General features: G+C 32.7%; 1 protein-coding gene across 1 annotated transcript; it reads left to right on the top strand.

The window, feature by feature from the left end:
- Nucleotides 1–26: 26 nt before the first annotated feature.
- On the top strand, nucleotides 27–19,703 carry LOC127733096 (DNA methyltransferase 1-associated protein 1-like). Its single transcript, XM_052242389.1, has 13 exons — nucleotides 27–148; nucleotides 5,701–5,803; nucleotides 6,211–6,299; nucleotides 7,332–7,452; nucleotides 7,776–7,850; nucleotides 10,387–10,605; nucleotides 12,227–12,334; nucleotides 13,114–13,299; nucleotides 14,307–14,378; nucleotides 14,736–14,808; nucleotides 16,812–16,966; nucleotides 17,375–17,539; nucleotides 19,410–19,703. Exons 2-13 carry the CDS (start codon nucleotides 5,711–5,713, stop codon nucleotides 19,470–19,472), a joined length of 1,419 nt encoding a protein of 472 aa, XP_052098349.1. The 5' UTR covers nucleotides 27–148; nucleotides 5,701–5,710; the 3' UTR covers nucleotides 19,473–19,703.
- The last annotated feature ends 30 nt before the right edge of the window (nucleotides 19,704–19,733 follow it).

Here is a 19,733-nt window from a genome sequence, read left to right as displayed (position 1 = left end):
GCGTTTGATAACAACACAACTATATAATTGAAGATTAAGCACTGCATAAACCAAGACAAGTGTGTTTGTTTCATTTTGTAAACACTATCTTCTGTGTTGCCTCCTCTTATTTACTGACAAGCTATTTCTTGTTTCAGTTGATTGAACAGTAAGCCAATTTTAAAAACATTTATGCCATTTGATAAAACATACACTCTAACAACACTGTTTATGTCGTCCTGACGCTTTCGAGACGTTTCGGCCACAGTACCAGTTTGGCCAGTCATTTCGGCCAGTCTATGTCATATTGTTCTTAACATATATATGCATTACTTCTGTTGACAAAAGTTTGAGAAAGAATATTGCTTAATAAAAAGTCATTTTGTTATAATGTGTATGTCCATAGATAATATGAGGCAGGCGTTACCTGTGAAAGGGGACGAAGTCTGTATGAATTATTTTTTTTTAATTCAAACATATGTTTTAACTTCAAAATCTGTTCAAAAAGAACGGAAATACCCTTACGTTTCCGATTTCGGTTCTGTTGTTCGGAATTTTAGTTGTGACGTTATTTATATTATGACGTCATATTCAATGTAAACAAAGAAACGCTATCAGGTAACGTTTTTTCATATCAAGTCGTTCAAGGAATTATTAAAAATGGAATTGGTATTGCGTTCCTTCCTATATTTTACTAGACTGATAAATATATATTTTACTTAAAGACTCATGCAAACGAGACCGGAAAAAGGAAGTAGATTTCTGCGCAAATGCGGGAAAATAAAAATGTCTGAAAATAAAAAAGTTAACGATTTTGAGTTCATTAGTACAATGAAAATTTCGGGAAATTTTCCCGATTTTTTTTTTTTTTTTTTTTTTTTTATTGATTTTTCTACCGTAATAGGGGACTTCGTCCCCTTATAATAGCCATAGATAAAGTACTCAGAATTTGTCACACTGAGCCCCATGTAGTTTCCTTTGAAATATCAAAAGCAGGGCACTGCGCGTAGTGGCCTATGATGTAGATGATATTTGCCGACATCCTCCCAATAGACTAATTACTTATCATAATTATATTTAAATTATCGGGCACTCGTCTTATCAACCGATAATTAATATACGTTACCTGCCACAAGTAATAATATGCCGTGACGCGGAAGCAATATAAAGCGTCTGGTTGTAAAAGTTGTTCGGATTGTAATTTTTTTGGAGAAAATCGGTCAACAAATGAAAAGGTTATGCTGTTGTTGAAATAATAAAATAGAGAAATCATGGAAAATGGACTTAACAGGCATGTACAATTAAATTGTCATAGCACTTGCATCGGATGCACTCGGAAAATAAGACCTGTATGATTGACAAGAGGAGACATATCGTTTACTGATGGTATACGTGGTTAAGAGGTCGAACCTGGTCGAATTTTTCTATGGCGAGTTAAAGAAATTTCTTTTTTATCGAGATTCAAAATAGTGTAATCATATTTTATGCCAGAAAGAAGAAAGTATTATTTTTTAGAAAAGAAAAAAGATTTTTACAAGTGTTGAAACTTTCTGTCGTAACACGAAGTTTTAGAAAATAAAGAGAAAAAAAGGAATACATTATAAACTTATTAAACGCCGTTTGGTGAAGAAAACGTATGTAGTGGACACAGTACTGAATACATTAAATATTTGGGAAATAGCACAATCATGTCTCTGAATTTGTTTCTTCTATATACCTTTCCGCTTACCATTTTTGTGCTTGTTTTGCTATTAAATAGATGGTGGTAAAATCTGATTGTCGATTTCATTTTTGAAGTAAACAATATATAGATTAAGCGTTATAATGGCTATGATAAAATGAAAATATAGGAGTTTTGTCCTGTGTCATTCATGGTTTTTTCCTCTTCCTTCTTACAATTGTGTTAGAGGTGTGATTCGTACTATAAATACAGCTATATATCCCTTCCGGCGCGGGACGTTTGCGCTTTTACATAGGACGCTTGTGCTTTTTTAAATGGACGCGGGACGTTTGCGCTTTTACATAGGACGCTTGTGCTTTTTTAAATGGACATTTGCGCTTTTTATATAGGTCATTTGCGCTTTTACAATATTTACTTCTCATGACTTCCCTCCTATTTTATCTGAGCTTTGGACCTGGCAGAGTTAAAAAAAAAAGTCGTTTTTTTATTATTGTTAAAAGTCATTACGTAGCACATTCGTGTAAAAGTCTCCCGATTCACAATTTATTAGAAATCGATAGACGGCAATTGCCAATGAAGGCTAATTAACACCAAGCGTGACATGTATATAATAAGAGGGTGATAAAATTTCGGCATATATCATCTGCTTTTGATGTGGGTCCAGTACTTTATCTATGGCTATTATATCTATGGTATGTCCATCTGCTGTGTTGGGGCTTTGGTGGCTTTATATGATCCGTTCATCCTATTTCGACTCTTCAAAATTCAAGAGTCTATCCAAAATTTAGGTAAATTATATGGCCTTCCAAAATTTATTATACCGTTTCGATTCCTAACATCACTGAAGAGATATTAATTGTCGAAATCTGGATATAGTGTACTAATTTTTGCACCTTTTGTTTGGGTATACCATCTTTTCCGCAAGTTTATTGTTTTCTGTTTGGCATTAAATTAATAATTAGATCCATTTTGTTACATCTAGTGATCCGTTTATTTGGCAATCGCCAATGGCATTCAGCAGGGTTTAAGAACATCCGTTGTTCGACCTGCTAGTCAAATGCGTTTTGTTAAAATATACTTTTTCACTTTTTTGGTCTTTTGGAAAATCTTGTTTGTGCTGTATTAGGACCCCTCTACCAAGAAATTTATTTTGCATGCACACATATAAAAATTGCGTTTTTTATCCAACACAATCATAGGTTTGAATGTTGTTTTCAATTTAGACTTGTTTATATATATATATATATTTCTGATAAAAACAACAAGCTTCTTCACTTTTTAAATAACTATCATATTTTTTTTGGTATATTAAAAGTTTCATTTTTTATTAATACCGGTAATCACTATTTTACAAATTTTCTTTATGACATTTATCAATTTTATCAAGGAAAATAAATGTTTGGTTAAAATGTATTTTTACTTTTGGTTCTCAACATCTGTTTCTAGAAACAATTATATTTTTCTAACTTTATAACAATAAAAAACATGGCTGAAACGACTTTACAAAGTATGGCTGAACTGGCAGTATGTCCCAAATGATTCTGGACGAACTGGCATTGTGGCTGAAACATCCTGCATTGGTCCTGAACATGCATGAAATATTTGCCAATGGACGTTAAGCAACAAACAATCAATATTAAATATGCTTCTTAATCTTTTTTAATCTTTGAAGAAGAAAAAACTCTGTATACCTTTATATAACACAAGGTACATCTTGCATTTTTGTCTCGCCTTGACGGAGTCATAAAGCGAGACATTGGTATGCTGTTTCCGGCAACGGCGGCGTCAACAATGTATTTGTTTGTGATTAGGTCTAGTTCATGGTGAACCACTAGTGGTAGGTCAATGATATTTGGTATGCAGTTGTATAAGCATTGGCATACCTCATTACCATAGAGATTATTTGTCCACCCCTGATCATGGTTCATTGACTTTGAAACTTTTACATAATGTTTGTGTTTAGGTTTGTTTAAAGGGAACGACTTATAATAAGTCAATGGTATTTGGTATGCAGTTGTATTAGCATTGGCACATCTCATTCCATGGAGATTGTTTAGCCATGTAACTTCAGTCATGGTTCATCGACTTTGAATATTTACATAACTTACATGTTAAAGTGTTGCTATTTTATAATTTCAACATTTGCATTATCAAAATTACAAAAAGGCGAGACAAATCTCTGTGATAACAGTTTATTAAGAAATGACACTTGGTTTTCAATTTTTGCTATATTTCAATTACTTGTTCCTAAATCCCACTGAAATGTCATAAACCTGTATTGAATAATCTACAAAATGGTGCATGTTACAAGCCTATCTTTATTGTAGGAATCATTTGTAGCAGGCCTTCCAAGTAGGCCAGTCGTAAATATTTTTTTCTTTTCACAGCAAAATGATGTTTACATCCCAGGAAATAATCTTAAGGCCCTTTGCCTGGAATCATCTTGAATGTGCAGGTTTACTCCTTCATGCTTTATGCTCCAAGTATTTTTCTCTCTGTGGATTTTAAAGCGTATTCGCTGGTTAAGATTGGGATTGAGGAACTGCGGTGTCAAAACTGCAAGTTCTGTCGATGTAATTGCCACTGTTAGTAGTTTGGCTTTCATCTCTCGATGTTCTTTCCTTCTAGTCTGGTTAATATAGTAGCTAAATTCAGGTTTTGGATCCTGACCTCTTTGGATATTTAATGGAACATATTTTCTCGTTCATTCTCATAGCAAGGACACTCCAAGAGAAAGTGGTGAGGTGTTTCAGGTGCTCTATAGTTGCATGACTCTATGGGTTGGTTTGGCCTATTCGTTTCTTGTAGTAGTTTAGTTCTGTGTAGCCAGTTCTCAGTTGGGCGAATGTAAATATGATTGGTGAATTATTAAGTCTGAGTTTTCATTCACACTAAGTACTTAAAACTTTTACTAAATTCTCTCTTTGATACCACAAGTACAAGTATTTTCCCGTCCCTGTAGAAGCCTTATTACTAAACAGGACACATTCTAATTTTTACAATAAATTCAGAAACATTTTATGTAAGCTTATTTGTCCTTTGAATAAGCTTATGATTAAAGGTTATCATTTTAACATTGTACATGTACACTGTCATACTTTTTCTCAGACTGCTTATGAAATCTTTACAGTACTGAGTAAATTGGTTGGAGGTATACTGATGGATATTTAGTTGGAAGACATATTAATTCTGTATGCAGTTCATAGATTCAAAATACAAGATATTTTCTATGCTAATTAATTCGCCTCATAAAAAAGGCATAATTTGTTTATACATTGTAGTAATCAGTTACACACAAATATTGAAAATATGCATAATAAATGAATAAATCATATAATGAAAATCAGTTATAATGGTTTCTTGAGTAGCTAAATTTGAATAGGAAAGTAAGAGGTTATCAAAATAATAAAATTCAATATGCATTCTAATTGATTTTCAAATAGTAACAGGATGGCAAAAGACACCAAGAGACTATACATGTAAACAGAATACAGGTCAATCTATTGCCTTCCTGGTCACTACACATGTAAACAGAATACAGGTCAATCTATTGATCTGCCTTCCTGGTCACTACACATGTAAACAGAATACAGGTCAATCTATTGATCTGCCTTCCTGGTCACTACACATGTAAACAGAATACAGGTCAATCTATTGCCTTCCTGGTCACTATACATGTAAACAGAATACAGGTCAATCTATTGATCTGCCTTTCTGGTCACTATACATGTAAACAGAATATAGGTCAATCTATTGATCTGCCTTCCTGGTCACTATACATGTAAACAGAATACAGGTCAATCTATTGATCTGCCTTCCTGGTCAATATACATGTAAACAGAATATAGGTCAATCTATTGATCTGCCTTCCTGGTCACTATACATGTAAACAGAATACAGGTCAATCTATTGATCTGCCTTCCTGGTCACTATACATGTAAACAGAATACAGGTCAATCTATTGATCTGCCTTCCTGGTCACTACTCAAAACTATAAATGTTCAATGATAATCTAACATATTTAATGACTTAAATTTCAGCTACATAAAGATGGAAGGTGGTGGATCAGATGTTAGAGATATATTAGAACTTGATCAAGGAAGTAAATTTATGACAAAAGATGCTCTTCTTAATGATAATAAGGTAAGAATACAGTTTTATTATGTTGGCAATTCATCATCTTACTAATTAAAACTAATTTTATTAAATGTAAAATCAAGTACAAAAGGATCAACACTGAAGTACACATAAATTTTCAAAAATAATATGAGACATAAGACAGATATTATTTTGTTATGAAAGATTATACATGTATACATTTGTGTTGTCATACACACATGTATTGATAGGAATTTTCAAATTATCTATGTTTGACATTGTAAGAGACAGCTGTAATATATGTAATTGTATAAGCATACACAATAAGTAAAGGATCCATATTATTTGCTGCAATACTAGAATTTTATAAATATGTTTTGTTTGATTGTTGTTTCAGACGAGATATTATCTGATTATTTTGATTATACACTGATTTTGTTTTTTATTTACAGAAGAAACCAATAAGAAAGTCTGATATATCATTTAAGAGACCTGAGGGTATGCACAGAGAACTCTGGGGATTATTATGGACTGATAACAAGTAAGTTAAAACTGTAAAACAGTAAGAAAAATATTAGTTTAGTCACAATGTTTTTGCATGTCAAACTGTCATATATAACAAGTTTAAAAAAAAGTAGAATGCAAAACAGACAGACCTTTATCTCAGATATATATAGAATAATGGCATTTTTGTTTTTGATACTGACTTTATCAGCAAGAATATCAAGCGAGCCCGCTAGGGTGAGCTGATATTCGAGCTGATGAAGTCAGTATAAAAAAATAAAATGCCATTATTCTTTTTATCGGCAATTTGTCTTAACTGTATTTTTTTTGTTCAGAATATGAAGTAAAATGAAATAATAAGTAAAACTACTTTTACGTGTACAAAATGTTGGGATAGTTGTTAGGTTGTATGAATAAAGTCGCGTGCATTTCATTGATAAATTGAAGTGGACGGACATGAACATGTGACGTTGCTGCACTGATACATGACGTCATTGCCTAATATTTTCGAGTATCAAGTCCTGTCCAAGATCATCCAAATATTCGGCAGTAAGATCAAAGGGAAATGTACAAATTGCCGATAAAGCTTACATTCTCCTTGAAACAGCTGTTATAGACAGATAACAAGTAAGATAAAACTGTCAAAGTTTAACATCTTCCAAAAAGGCATTTTTGTGTATCTATATAATTAAAGCGTTGATTGTTGTAGATTTCTGCAGCTACATGCAGTGATATAATTGAAGTCCTTATGAAGTATATTTTGAATTTCTTAAGGATTTGATCATTTTTAATTGAAAAGTTAATTATATCTGTATAAAAATTCTTTCAAATTCAGTTTAAGCAATCAAACCCTAAAGCAATAATTCTTGTTCCACAAAGTCAAGTGTCGAGCAATAAAGTTTGTTCGGATATACAAAAATGTTGACCATTAAACGTTTGATTTTTACAATTCATTCATGTCTTTATTTGATTTTATTTCATTTGGAGTTACAATACATGTACATGATTCAGAAATTAAATGGTTATTTGCAAATAATGTAAATGTATATATATAGAGTTATATTTACAGAGATGCACCACCACTGATACCCACAGATACTAACCAAGGATATAAACAGATGAAAGCTAAGATTGGCATCAGTAAAGTTAGACCATGGAAATGGATGCCATTTAGTAATCCAGCTAGAAAAGTAGGTTAACGGTCAAACTTTGACAAAAGTTTAAAATTGAATAAACTAATATCAAGTTTGTATACAATACATATACTTTTAAAGTAAGATATTATATAAGATATTGTTTTTTAAATTTTGAAATTAATGGTAATATGTTGTACATTGACATTTTTTTGTCAAATTGATAAATTTTCTGTTATTTTAACTTTGAGTCATTGATTTTTGAACAAGCATAAAATCCTGAGATAAGATCAACAATTAAACATAAGATAAAATACATTTTGTTGATAGTTAATGTAGAGTTATGTCTTAGTTATAATAAGAACATTTTATGATTCCAGGATGGTGCAGTATTTCATCACTGGAGGAGAGTAGCAGATGAAGGGAAAGATTATCCCTTTGCAAGGTTTAATAAGGTATTACACTGTTCAGAAATTGAGTTATGTAGTGATACACATTTAATTCTGCACACACCAATTATCTCCAGGTTACTTCATTATCTAGGCACATAAATTGAATCTTGCAATTTTTTTACGACCACAAATCGTATATTGGTATGACGTTGGCGGCGTCGTCGTCCGAAGACACATTGGTTTTCGCACTCTATCTTTAGTTTAAGTGAATGGATCTCTATGAAATTTAACCATAAGGTTCAATACCACAAAAGGAAGGTTGGGATTGATTTTGGGGGTTATGGGACCAACAGTTAAGGAATTAGGGGCCAAAAAGGGGCCAAAAATAAGCATTTTGTAACTTCCAGACATAACTTGTGTGTTAGTGTATGGATCTCTCTGACATTGTACCACAAGGTTCCATATCACAAAGGGAATGATGGGATTGATTTTGGGGGTAATTGCCTCAAAATCTTAGGAATTAGGGGCAAAAAAAGGGGCAAAAAACAAGCATTTTTCTAGTTACATGATAATAACTTGTGTGTAAGTGTATGGATCTTTCTGAAATTGTACTACAAGGTTCCATATCACAAAGGGAAAACTGGAATTGAGTTTGGGGGTAATTGCCCATAATGTTTAGGAATAAGGGGCCAAAAATAAGCATGTTTCTAGTTTCCAGACAATAATTTGTGTTCAAGTGTATGGATCCCTCTGAAATTGTACTGCAAGGTACCATACCACAAAGGGGAAGCTGGGATTGATTTTGGGGGTAATTGCCTCAAAATTTTAGGAATTAGGGGCCAAAAAGGGGCAAAAAACAAGCATTTTTCTAGTTTCAGAACAATAACTTAGTGTGTAAGTGTATGGATCTTTATGAAATTGTACTACATGGTTCCATATCACAAAGGGAAAACTGGAATTGAGTTTGGGGGTAATTGCCCAAAACATTTAGGAATAAGGGGCCAAAAATAAGCATTTTTCTAGTTTCCAGACAATAATTTGTGTTCAAGTGTATGGATCTCTTTGAAATTGTACTGCAAGGTACCATATCACAAAGGGAAGGCTGGGATTGATTTTGGGGGTAATTGCCTCAAAATTTTAGGAATTAGGGGCCAAAAAGGGGCAAAAACAAGCATTTTTCTAGTTTCAGGACAATAACTTAGTGTGTAAGTGTATGGATCTCTATGAAATTGTACTACAAGGTTCCATATCACAAAGGGAAAGCTGGGTTTGAGTTTGGGGGTAATTGCCCTAAACGTTTAGGAATTTGGGGCCAAAAAGGGGCCTAAAAACAAGCATTTTTCTAGAATCCAGACAATAACTTGTGTTCAAGTGTATGGATCTCTCTGAAATTGTACTGCAAGGTTCCATACCACAAAGGGAAGGCTGGGATTGAGTTTGGGGGTGATGAATCATAAGGGGGTTCAAAAAATTTTGGGGAGGGATTTTTTTTTTCTTTAAAATTTTCCATTGTAAATTGGTTATTTCTGATTTATATATAAAAGCAAATAATAATGATATGGTTTGAATAGGTAAATTAAAAATTTTTAAGTTCTTAGACCACATTCATTCTGTGTCAGAAACCTATGCTGTGTCAAATATTTAATCACAATCCAAATTCAGTGCTGTATCAAGCTTGAATGTTGTGTCCATACTTGCCCCAACTGTTCAGGGTTCGACCTCTGAGGTCGTATCAAGCTGTGCCCAGCGGAGCATTTTATTATATATATATATTCATTTTTCGGATATGCTAGTAACTTTACGATTTGATATGTGACGGGATTGCTTACCTTCAGTAGTAGATACTTAGTCAGCCGTAAGCGGTTGAGCTAAGGAAGTACTTCTTTAGCTCAGTCGGTATATGCGCTGCCTTGTAACACAGAGGTCCCGGGTTTGAGTCCCTGTGGAGACAAAGATGATTTTGTATATAGAATCATGCTCTCCGGTTACAGATATAACCAATAAATGAATTTCTTGAGATGTACAGTCTGATTGTAGCTTTAGCACTATGATTGTGTGATTGCTTGTTGGTGTTGGTAATGCGACTTTAAGCATTCTTGGCTAAATCATGGCAGTTGGAGGAAGCCAGAGTACTGACCTTTCAACAGAATAACTGGCAATCCTTGTTAATTAAAGCCAGAGTGCCCAGGGAGAACTACTGACCTTTCAACCGAATAACTGGCAATCCTTGTTAATTAAAGCCAGAGTGCCCAGGGAGAACCACTGACCTTTCAACAGAATAACTGGCAAACATTGTTAATTAAAGCACTATGAGTTTATTTCATACACTCTTTATATAATATATATGACTGTAAAGAGTACCATTTCATACAACAAAAGGTTTAATAAACTATAATGATTGATTGATTTTTGAGTGCTGTTTTTTCATATAAATACTAAAAATTTCAAGATTATTGGTATACATTTTCCTCCAAATGTTTTATTTTCATTTTAACAAATACATTTTGTAATATAGAATGATTTATAAATCTCTTTAAAGTAACTGATGATGATGACAAGTGTTTATTTGATTAACTTTTAATATTTCATTTATCTATAGGCTGTAGATACACCAACATACTCAGACCTTGAATATCAACAACATCTCCATGACGACAATTGGACAAGACAGGAAACAGATCATTTGTTTGACCTTTGTAAAAAATTTGACCTTCGATTTGTAATCATGCATGATAGATGGGATAGAGAAAAATATGCCAACAGAAGTGTTGAAGATCTTAAAGAAAGATATTATGGAATATGTAGTATTCTTACAAAGGTAAGAATCTATAATAATTGTCTTGATTCTAAGCGTTTCAAAAAATTATTATTTGTGGATATAATGTTTAATGTAAGAATAAAATGTTGAGGTAAAAAATACAACTCTGAAATAAATGTAAATGGATCTACTGTTAGAACTAATTTGATAATAGATTACAGCTATGTACATTTTGAAATTCATATGATACTTCATATCTGAAGTAAGTGCATTGTTATAGAAAGTATAAAAAGTTATCCATAGATATAAAGATAGTGATTTTTATGCCCCTGCCGTAGCGGAGGGGGCATTAAGTTTTACGCTTGTTCGTCTGTACGTACGTACGTTCCAAAGTTGGTTTCCGTTCTCTAACTTTAGTTTGCTTCAACCAAATGTTATGAAACTTATACACAATGCTTATTACCACAAAACACAGATCAAGTATGAATTTTGGGGGCATCACTTTAACAGTTCTAGAGTTATGCCCCTTTACAAATGGGAAAATTGCTGAATTTTTCGTTTCCATTCTCTAACTTTAGTTAGCCTTAACCAAATACTACGAAACTTTTACACAATACTTATTACCATAAAACACAGATCAAGTTAGAATTTTGGTGGTGTCACTTATACCGTTCTAGAGTTATGCCCCTTTACAAATAGAAAAATTGCTGAATTTTTCGTTTCCGTTCTCTAACTTAAGTAAGCCTCAACCAAATGTTATGAAACTTATACACAATGCTTATTACCACAAAATACAGATCAAGTTTCAATTTTGGGGGCGTCACTTTTATTGTTCCATAGTTATGCCCCTTTACAAATGGAAAAATTGCTGAATTTTTCGTTTCCGTTCTCTAACTTAAGTAAGACACAACCAAATGTTATGAAACTTATACACAATGCTTATTACCACAAAATACAGATCAAGTTTCAATTTTGGGGGTGTCACTTTTATTGTTCTAGAGTTATGCCCCTTTACAAATGGAAAAATTGCTGAATTTTTCGTTTCCGTTCTCTAACTTTAGTTAGCCTTAACCAAATACTACGAAACTTATACACAATGCTTATTACCATAACACACAGATCAAGGTAGAATTTTGGTGGTGTCACTTATACCGTTCTAGAGTTATGCCCCTTTACAAATGGAAAAATTGCTGAATTTTTCGTTTCAGTTCTCTAATTTAAGTTAGCCTCAACCAAATGTTATGAAACTTATACACAATGCTTATTACCACAAAATACAGATCAAGTTTCAATTTTGGGGGGGTCACTTTTATTGTTCTATAGTTATGCCCCTTTACAAATGGAATAATTGCTGAATTAATCGTTTCCGTTCTTTGGCTCAAGTTTGCCTCAACCAAATTTTATGAAACTTATACACAATACTAATTACCACAAAACTCAGATCAAGTACAAATTTGGGTAGTGTCACTTTTACCGTCCTTCAGTTATGTCCCTTTATAACTTTATATGATATGCTAGCGGAGTCATCGTCTGTGTCCCATGGACACATTCCCCATTTATTTTTTTTTCTATACTTTATAATTGTAAGATTTTTTTTATTGATAACTAGAATATGAAAGTTTAGGACAGAGACCTCAAATATTTCCATAATTATATTGGAACATGAAACTATTAATTTCAGGTAAGAGCACCACAGGGAACAGAACCAAAGATATGGGCCTTTGATGCAGAACATGAAAGAAAAAGAAAACTACAAATGACAAAATTGTTTGAGAGGACTCAAGAAAAGGTTTGTGTTCTATTTATACATTTCATTATGGGGCTTCTGTGACCTTGTTGTCAAAGTAGTTCATCTACTGTATCACTAGTCTGTCAACACTGAGGTTGTGAGTTCAAATGCTGCAAATGGTGTGTTTGATTCCAATCTTAATTGACTAGGATTGTCAGTTTTCCTGTGAAGGTTGTGGTTCTCTCAGAGATCTCTGGCTTCCTCCACCTATAAGAGCAGTACGCCAGGATATAGCCAATAGTACTGAAAGTGGCTTCAAACACTGAAAATCAATCAATCAATCAAAACATTTGATTAAATATTTCTGTTAATATTCCATATACAATGTTATGGTACAACATCTTACACGACTTTAGTCATGATATTATGTTTTATTTTTGGTGTCTGAAGACATGGTTTCAAGTAAAAATTTGTCCTAGGCAATCAATCCATTCTTAATTATAGTTCATTGTTTCTTCTGAGTTTGCTGAAGTTTGTTGACATCTACTAGAATATGCTTTAGTTTGTGAGTTATTTGTCCAAGGTTATTGAGATCTACTAGAATATGCTATAGTTTGTTAGTTATTTGTCCAAGGTTATTGAGATCTACTAGAATATGCTTTAGTATGTTAGTTATTTGCCCAAGGTTATTGAGATCTAATAATATGTGATATAATTTGTCTGTTACTTTCCAGTGGTTAATGGTTTAATTTGCATAATGCACTATCCTCCAACATGAATAATGCTTATGTTTAGAAAGTGTCATTGAAGCACATCAAACAAAATTCTTTCTATTATAGATTGAAGAGGAAGAACTTTTAATAGCTGAATTGAAAAAGATTGAATTGAGGAAGAAAGAGAGAGAGAAGAAAACACAGGATCTACAGAAACTTATAACAGCAGCTGATAGTAATATAGACAGTAAAAAGGCAGACAAAAGACAAACAAAGAAAAAAATACATCTGCAACAGAAATTCAAAGAAGTTGTAGGTTTTAAATGTATAGATTACAGAACCTAAAGTGAGCAAACTCACATTATACACTCTCCCATAACATATTATATGGAAGAGTTTATAGTGACCTACTGGCATAGTCTTTAGGCAGCCAAAGCTGACTTTAGCTGCCTATTAAATGTCATTACTCCAGATTCCAGAACTAGGAATCTATGGCATATACTCAAAAACCATATATGTGTCTAACAGTGTAATTGACTAAGATAAAAAAAAAAAAAAGTGAAGCTGAAAGGTCCATAATTTTAGATAAATACACTTGTACCTATAGTTCTTATATAATTCTAAATTTATAAATAATATTTTTTATGATTTGAAATAAAAAGGTAAGGTATCATGTTTTAACAGTTGATAAGAAACTATGATACTATTTTATCCGTAACTTATGCTTGTGGAAGAAGTTGATTAAAATTCAGTACAAGGTGTGCATTGATGTCAAACTGAATTTTTCTCATAATTTAGAGCGCTGCACAGAGTGCTAGTAACTCTCTGGTCTTTCATAAATGAATAGATTACTTCAACTTTAAACAACTGATGTTCCTCAGTGTTCTCCCCAGGGCCGTTTAGCATCATGGTAATGTGATGCTATATTGCTTAAATGTGATGCTATTAAAAATGATTCCCTTATAGAAAGTGTTATGGATAGTATTTTATAAATTCTAGAAACAAGATGGTATTTCATGGTTTCGCTGTTTACCAGCATGCTATATGAAATTTGTAGGGAAAACACTGGATGTTCCTCATTTCTATCCTTGTGCTGTCAGATAAAACAAATTAGTATTCATTTTGTGACAAAATGACGATAGTATCTATCAATGGGTGTTTTGAATGCCTTACAGCAGTCTGTTCAGTGAAAAAAAGAAAAGAAAAATGATATTTTAAGAATGTCCGACTGACTACACAAAAGTTAAAAGACTTAATCTCAGTTATCCAAAATAAAGAACAGTTAACAACAACTTGACCTTTATATATTCTTGATACAGGTAAATCCAGACCAGTCAGGTATAAAGTTTGCAGATTTCAAAGCTTCAGGAGTATCACTTAGAAGTCAAAGGGTAAGTCTATAGCAATCTTTATCTTCATATTCAAAATATTCAATATTATATTAATGAAATACTAAGGATTTACTGTCATTTCTGATTGCTGTAGTTCTATATTACACCTGTAATATTTTAGAAAGAAGTAACAATAAACAAGACTTTCATTGACAGCTTTAGTCATCCAATAAATGTGGAAATATACAAAAGAGTTCAAGACCACTGGATAATATTGTTGACAATATTTGATATTTTAATATCCTTACTTATTTTGATAATGAATCTTTAAAAAAATAAAAGCATAGTGAATGATGTTAAATGCAGAGAAAGCTTCCATTTTTCTTACTTAATGAAATATCTTTGATTTATTTGTAGATGAAATTGCCAGCATCTATTGGTCAGAAGAAAATGAAAGCTATAGAACAGGTGTTAGAGGAGTTAGGAATAGGTAATTTTATTGTTGCTTTTAGTATTGTTTATTCATCAATCTACAATTTAATCTCACCAAAAGTGTTGACTAATAATCCTGAATTATTTAGTTTGTGTATTTTGTTTTAATAAAATCATGTAGCAAAAAGGGATGTTGAGAAATTTTAAATTGCTATAAAAATCCTCGTTTTCGATAAAGTTATGTTGAGAAATTCTATATTGTTGAAAGTACTATGGCAAAAATTCAATTTGTTCAATCTCATATGGAAAAGTTATTAAGATTAAAAGAAAAGATAGAGTTGATGGAATATAAGTTTGTTTCTTAGGGTTGTACACTTATATTTATATAAGTACAATTTCATGACAAAAAGTTTTATCCCCCCTGGTAAAACACAATAACATCTTATCACATACCTGTAGAACAATAGAAACTTTACACTGTTCTCTGTTCAATTTGATGTTGACCTACAGCCTTGCCCTCCGTTCGACCTTTATGTAATTTTTATATGACCACAAAAAATATTTTTTGCGTCTATATTGGTATGATGTCGTCGTCTGCGTCGTCGTCTGAAGACAAATTTGGTTTCCAGACAATAACTTTAGTTCAAATGAATGGATCTCTATGAAATTTTACCAGAAGGTTCAATACCACAAAAGGAAGGTTGGGATTGATTTTGGGGGTTATGGTACTAACGGTGTAGGAATTAGGGGCCAAAAAGGGCCAAAAAGAAGCATTTTTGTTGTTTCCGAACAATAACTTATTTGTAAGTGTATGGATCCTTCTGAAATTGTACCACAAGGTTCCATATCACTAAAGGAAGGCTGGGATTGAGTTTGGGGGTAATTGCCCTAAATGTTCTGGAATTAGGGGCCAAAAAGGGGCAAAAAAAAAGCAATTTTCTAGTTTTCAGATAATAACTTGTGTTTATGTTTATGGATCTCCCTGAAATTGTAATGCAAGGTATCATACCATAAATGGAAGGCTGGGATTGGGTTTGGGGGTAATTGCCCAGGAATTGGGGGCCAAAAAGGGGTAAAAAACAAGAATTTTTCTAGTTTCCAGACAATAACTTGTGTTTTAGTGTATGGATCTTTCTGAAATTGTACTGCAAGGGGCAAGGGACCATACCACAAAGGGAAAGCTGGGATTGAGTTTGGGGGTAATTACTGAAAGGAGGGTAAAAAAATATTAGAGGGGGGGGGGGATTTTTTTTTTTTCTCATAATTTTTTGGGTTTTTTTTCTTAAAATTTTCCATTTTTGCATTTATTATTTCTGATTTATATTTAAAAGCAAAAAATACTGATATGGCAGGAGATGAACACCAAACATGACGAGTAAACTATTATATGAAGTATTGTGCAACAGCACACTATTGCGCAATAGCAGGAAATCTTCAATTGCATAGTATTGCGCAATAGCATAATATTGCACAATAGATAGAAATCTTCAATTGCACAGTATTGCGCAATAGCAAGAAATCTTCAATTGCACAGTATTGGGCAATAGCAAGAAATCTTCAATTGCACAGTATTGCAGAATAGCAAGAAATATCCAATTGCACAGTATTGCACAATAGCAGAATAGTGCCCAATAGCCAGAAATCTTCAATTGCATAGTATTGCACAATAGCAAGAAATATCCAATTGCAAGAAATCTTCAATTGAAAATTAATACAAATATTTCAACCCATTTCAAATTTTTAAGATTTTTCACCACATTTATTTTGTGTCAGAAACCTATATTATGTAAAAAATTTGATCACAATCCAAATTCAGACAGTATCAAGCTTAAATATTGTGTCCAAACTTGCACAAACTGTTCAGGGTTTCGACCTCAGCGGTCGTATCAGGCTGCGCTCAGCGAAGCATTTTATTTATGTATGTTGAACTTTACATGGATGAGAAATTCTAGAACTTGTTTAATAGTTTACAGAAGATAGGCCTTCCCTTCTAGTTTGAAAGTTTATATTGTACAAAATATTGTAAATATCAAGCCATGATTGTTTCTTTTATTTTTGCAGAATTTAACCCTATGCCTACAGAAGAAGTAGTATCGATATTTAATGAGTTACGACAGGATATAGTTTTATTGTATGAACTGAAATCAGCCTTAGCAAACTGTGATTATGAAACAGAAACGTTACGGCATAGATTAGAAACTGTAGCCCCTGGGAAGGTGTGTACAATAATTTACATATAAATATAAAAAAAACACTGATATACTCTTAGAGAGAAAATAAAAATGATGAGACAAGGGTTTATGATGAGGACGTCCATGTACTTCAGTAGAACCATTATTTACTTTAGGAACCCTCACCTTTTAATACATCATTTATATGTATATTTTCTATAAATTAACTGCCCCAATGCATGGATTGCCGAAGCCATATTTGGCACAACTTTTCAGAATTTTCGTTTTTTTATGCTCTTCAATTTTATATTCCACCTGTTTTGAATGTTGCGCCACTAATGAGTCTAATGCATGCAAAAACGTGCCTCTGCCGTTCCAAATTATTAGCCTGGTAATTTTGAAGAGCTTTGTTAAATGTGAGGTTTCATTGTATGTTTTATTTTGATTTTTCAGTCCTCTACAATAGAAGGTTTATCATCCTTACCAGAAACACCAGTAACTCCAACAGAAACCACACCAATGTTAGTTACACCTAGCATGACACCAGAATCTCCAAACAGTCAGAAAAAGTTAGCCGAAGCTATTGATGTTATTGGAAGTGCTCCAGGCACACCTAATGTAAGTTTCACATCATACCTTAATTGTCATGCTGATGAATAAGAAACATATGTGGAATGAATATCCATTTGACAGCAACATGACAACACAAACAAACAAAAAAACTTAGTGGTCACCTCTGATGATAAGCAGGTGTGACACACCATAAACAATTCTAAAAAGTAAAATCTCAAAAATACAGAACTCAGAGGAAAATTCAAAACGGAAAGTCCCTAATCAAATGGCAAAATCAAAAGCTCAAACACATCAAACGAATGGATAACAACTGTCATATTCCTGACTTGGTACAGCATTTTCTTATGTAGAAAATGGTGGATTAAACCTGGATTATAGCTAGCTAAACCTCTCACTTGTATGACAGTCACATAAAATTCCATTATATTGACAACGATGTGTGAACAAAACAAACAGACATAATAGGTAAAAATGTCAAAATAGGGGTACAGTCAACATTGTGTTATAATCTTAATCACTAAAAAAAACAAACAAATATGTAACAAAGAAACACAAAAAGGCATATAGACAAAGAACACAAACAAAAATGAAAGACAAGAATACAAAAATTTACCACAGATATCACCAAAAATAGACTAAACAGTAAAAGTAATATATACAAAAAGACAAATAAAAGAATACTGTAACACGTTATTAAGATGATAAACAACGTCAGTACCCAGAATCTATACTTCAAGACCATCATGTATTATTTGTGAAGTTGATACGGAATATTTATCAACAAAGTCTTGGTACCTTCCGATGAACTTTTTAAGAAAAGGAATGTTCACACAAGTCTAGTCTGACTGAATATTTTCATGAAAGGGATAGAATGATGAGTATAATAATACCAGAATGAGAAATCAACAAAAAAGTGAAAATGACAACTAGTGACTTGGGTCCTGATTTTTGGACAATGGTAATGCAAGCTCAACTATTTTTATGATAAAGTAAACCCTTCCCAAATTACCTTAGTCAGTGGCATAGCAAATAAGTGCAACAAAACACACACCATCAAATATAACATGTCCAGGAGAAGCTCTTGTTTGAGAAAAAGGTATTAGAGAAGAAAAAACAGTACTATAAAAACATGCTTAATAGTAAAACCTATTGAAAACTTGGACCAGCAATTATTGATTTGACATTGAGACTTACTACTGGTGCCACATGTGGAGCAGGATCTGCTTACCCTTCCAGAGCACCTGAGATCACCCCCAGTTTTTGGTGGGGTTCGTGTTGCTTAGTCTTTGGTTTTCTATGTTGTGTCATCTGTACTATTATTTGTCTGTTTTGTCTTTTTATTTTTGGCCATGGCGTTGTCAGTTTGTTTTCGATCTATGAGTTTCACTGTCCCTCTGGTATCTTTCGTCCCTCTTTTGCTATGATCAACTTACAGATAGTGCAACTTGTCATTGTTATGTAGAAGAAATTTGATTTGATTTGCATAAAGGAAAATGTCAGTTTTCCATCAATTTAGCCATACAATTTCAACATGTCTACTGAATAGGTTTTATCCTTTTAAAAGAAAAATCATAATTAACATTAAAGATTGAAGGATTCATTAGTTTCCAGTCAAATTATAATGTGGTTAATGTATTGTTGAAGCCTTTATTCACTGTTTGAACGTCATTTGGTTGCACTTAAGTTGTTTTTTGTGAAACATTAACCATTCCCTACCTTAAATTGCATGCTTTTATTATCCTTACTTAATCAATGCAAAAGGACCAAAGATAAGGGTTCTATGAATAAGAAATTCAAATCTCTTACAATGTGTAGTATTTGTAACTTTGAAAGGAAGAAGCAATAGGTTATGATGAATTTATCATTATGTTTTTTCCCCAATGTCAGTAAATATTATTGATATTTTTTTTTACAGAGGAAGAGAAAAGCAGCATTGGAACAAAGAGACATTCTTAAGAAAATAACAAAAAAAGTGTAGCTGTTACATGAATCTAGTTTTCTTTTATATAAAAATATTAACACATCCCGCATGCAGCAGGATGTTGACATTGGATTAAGTACGTGGTTAGATATAAGGATAACAAGTTTGAAATTGGGTCTGAAAGTGATAGCATTTGCAAGGAGAATGTTTAAAGTCGTGTTCTGGATATATGTATTCCATTCATCATGATGGCTTTGTTATAGTTGTAATAAAACAGTGCAATGTTAATTTTTAATCATTAATTCATTAAGGCATGTT

This window comes from Mytilus californianus, unplaced genomic scaffold, assembly GCF_021869535.1.
Source record: "Mytilus californianus isolate M0D057914Y unplaced genomic scaffold, xbMytCali1.0.p SCAF_1, whole genome shotgun sequence".
Taxonomy (NCBI): domain Eukaryota; kingdom Metazoa; phylum Mollusca; class Bivalvia; order Mytilida; family Mytilidae; genus Mytilus; species Mytilus californianus.
The sequence above is the reverse complement of the archived record's forward strand: the minus strand, read 5'-3'. Positions and strand labels throughout refer to the sequence as shown.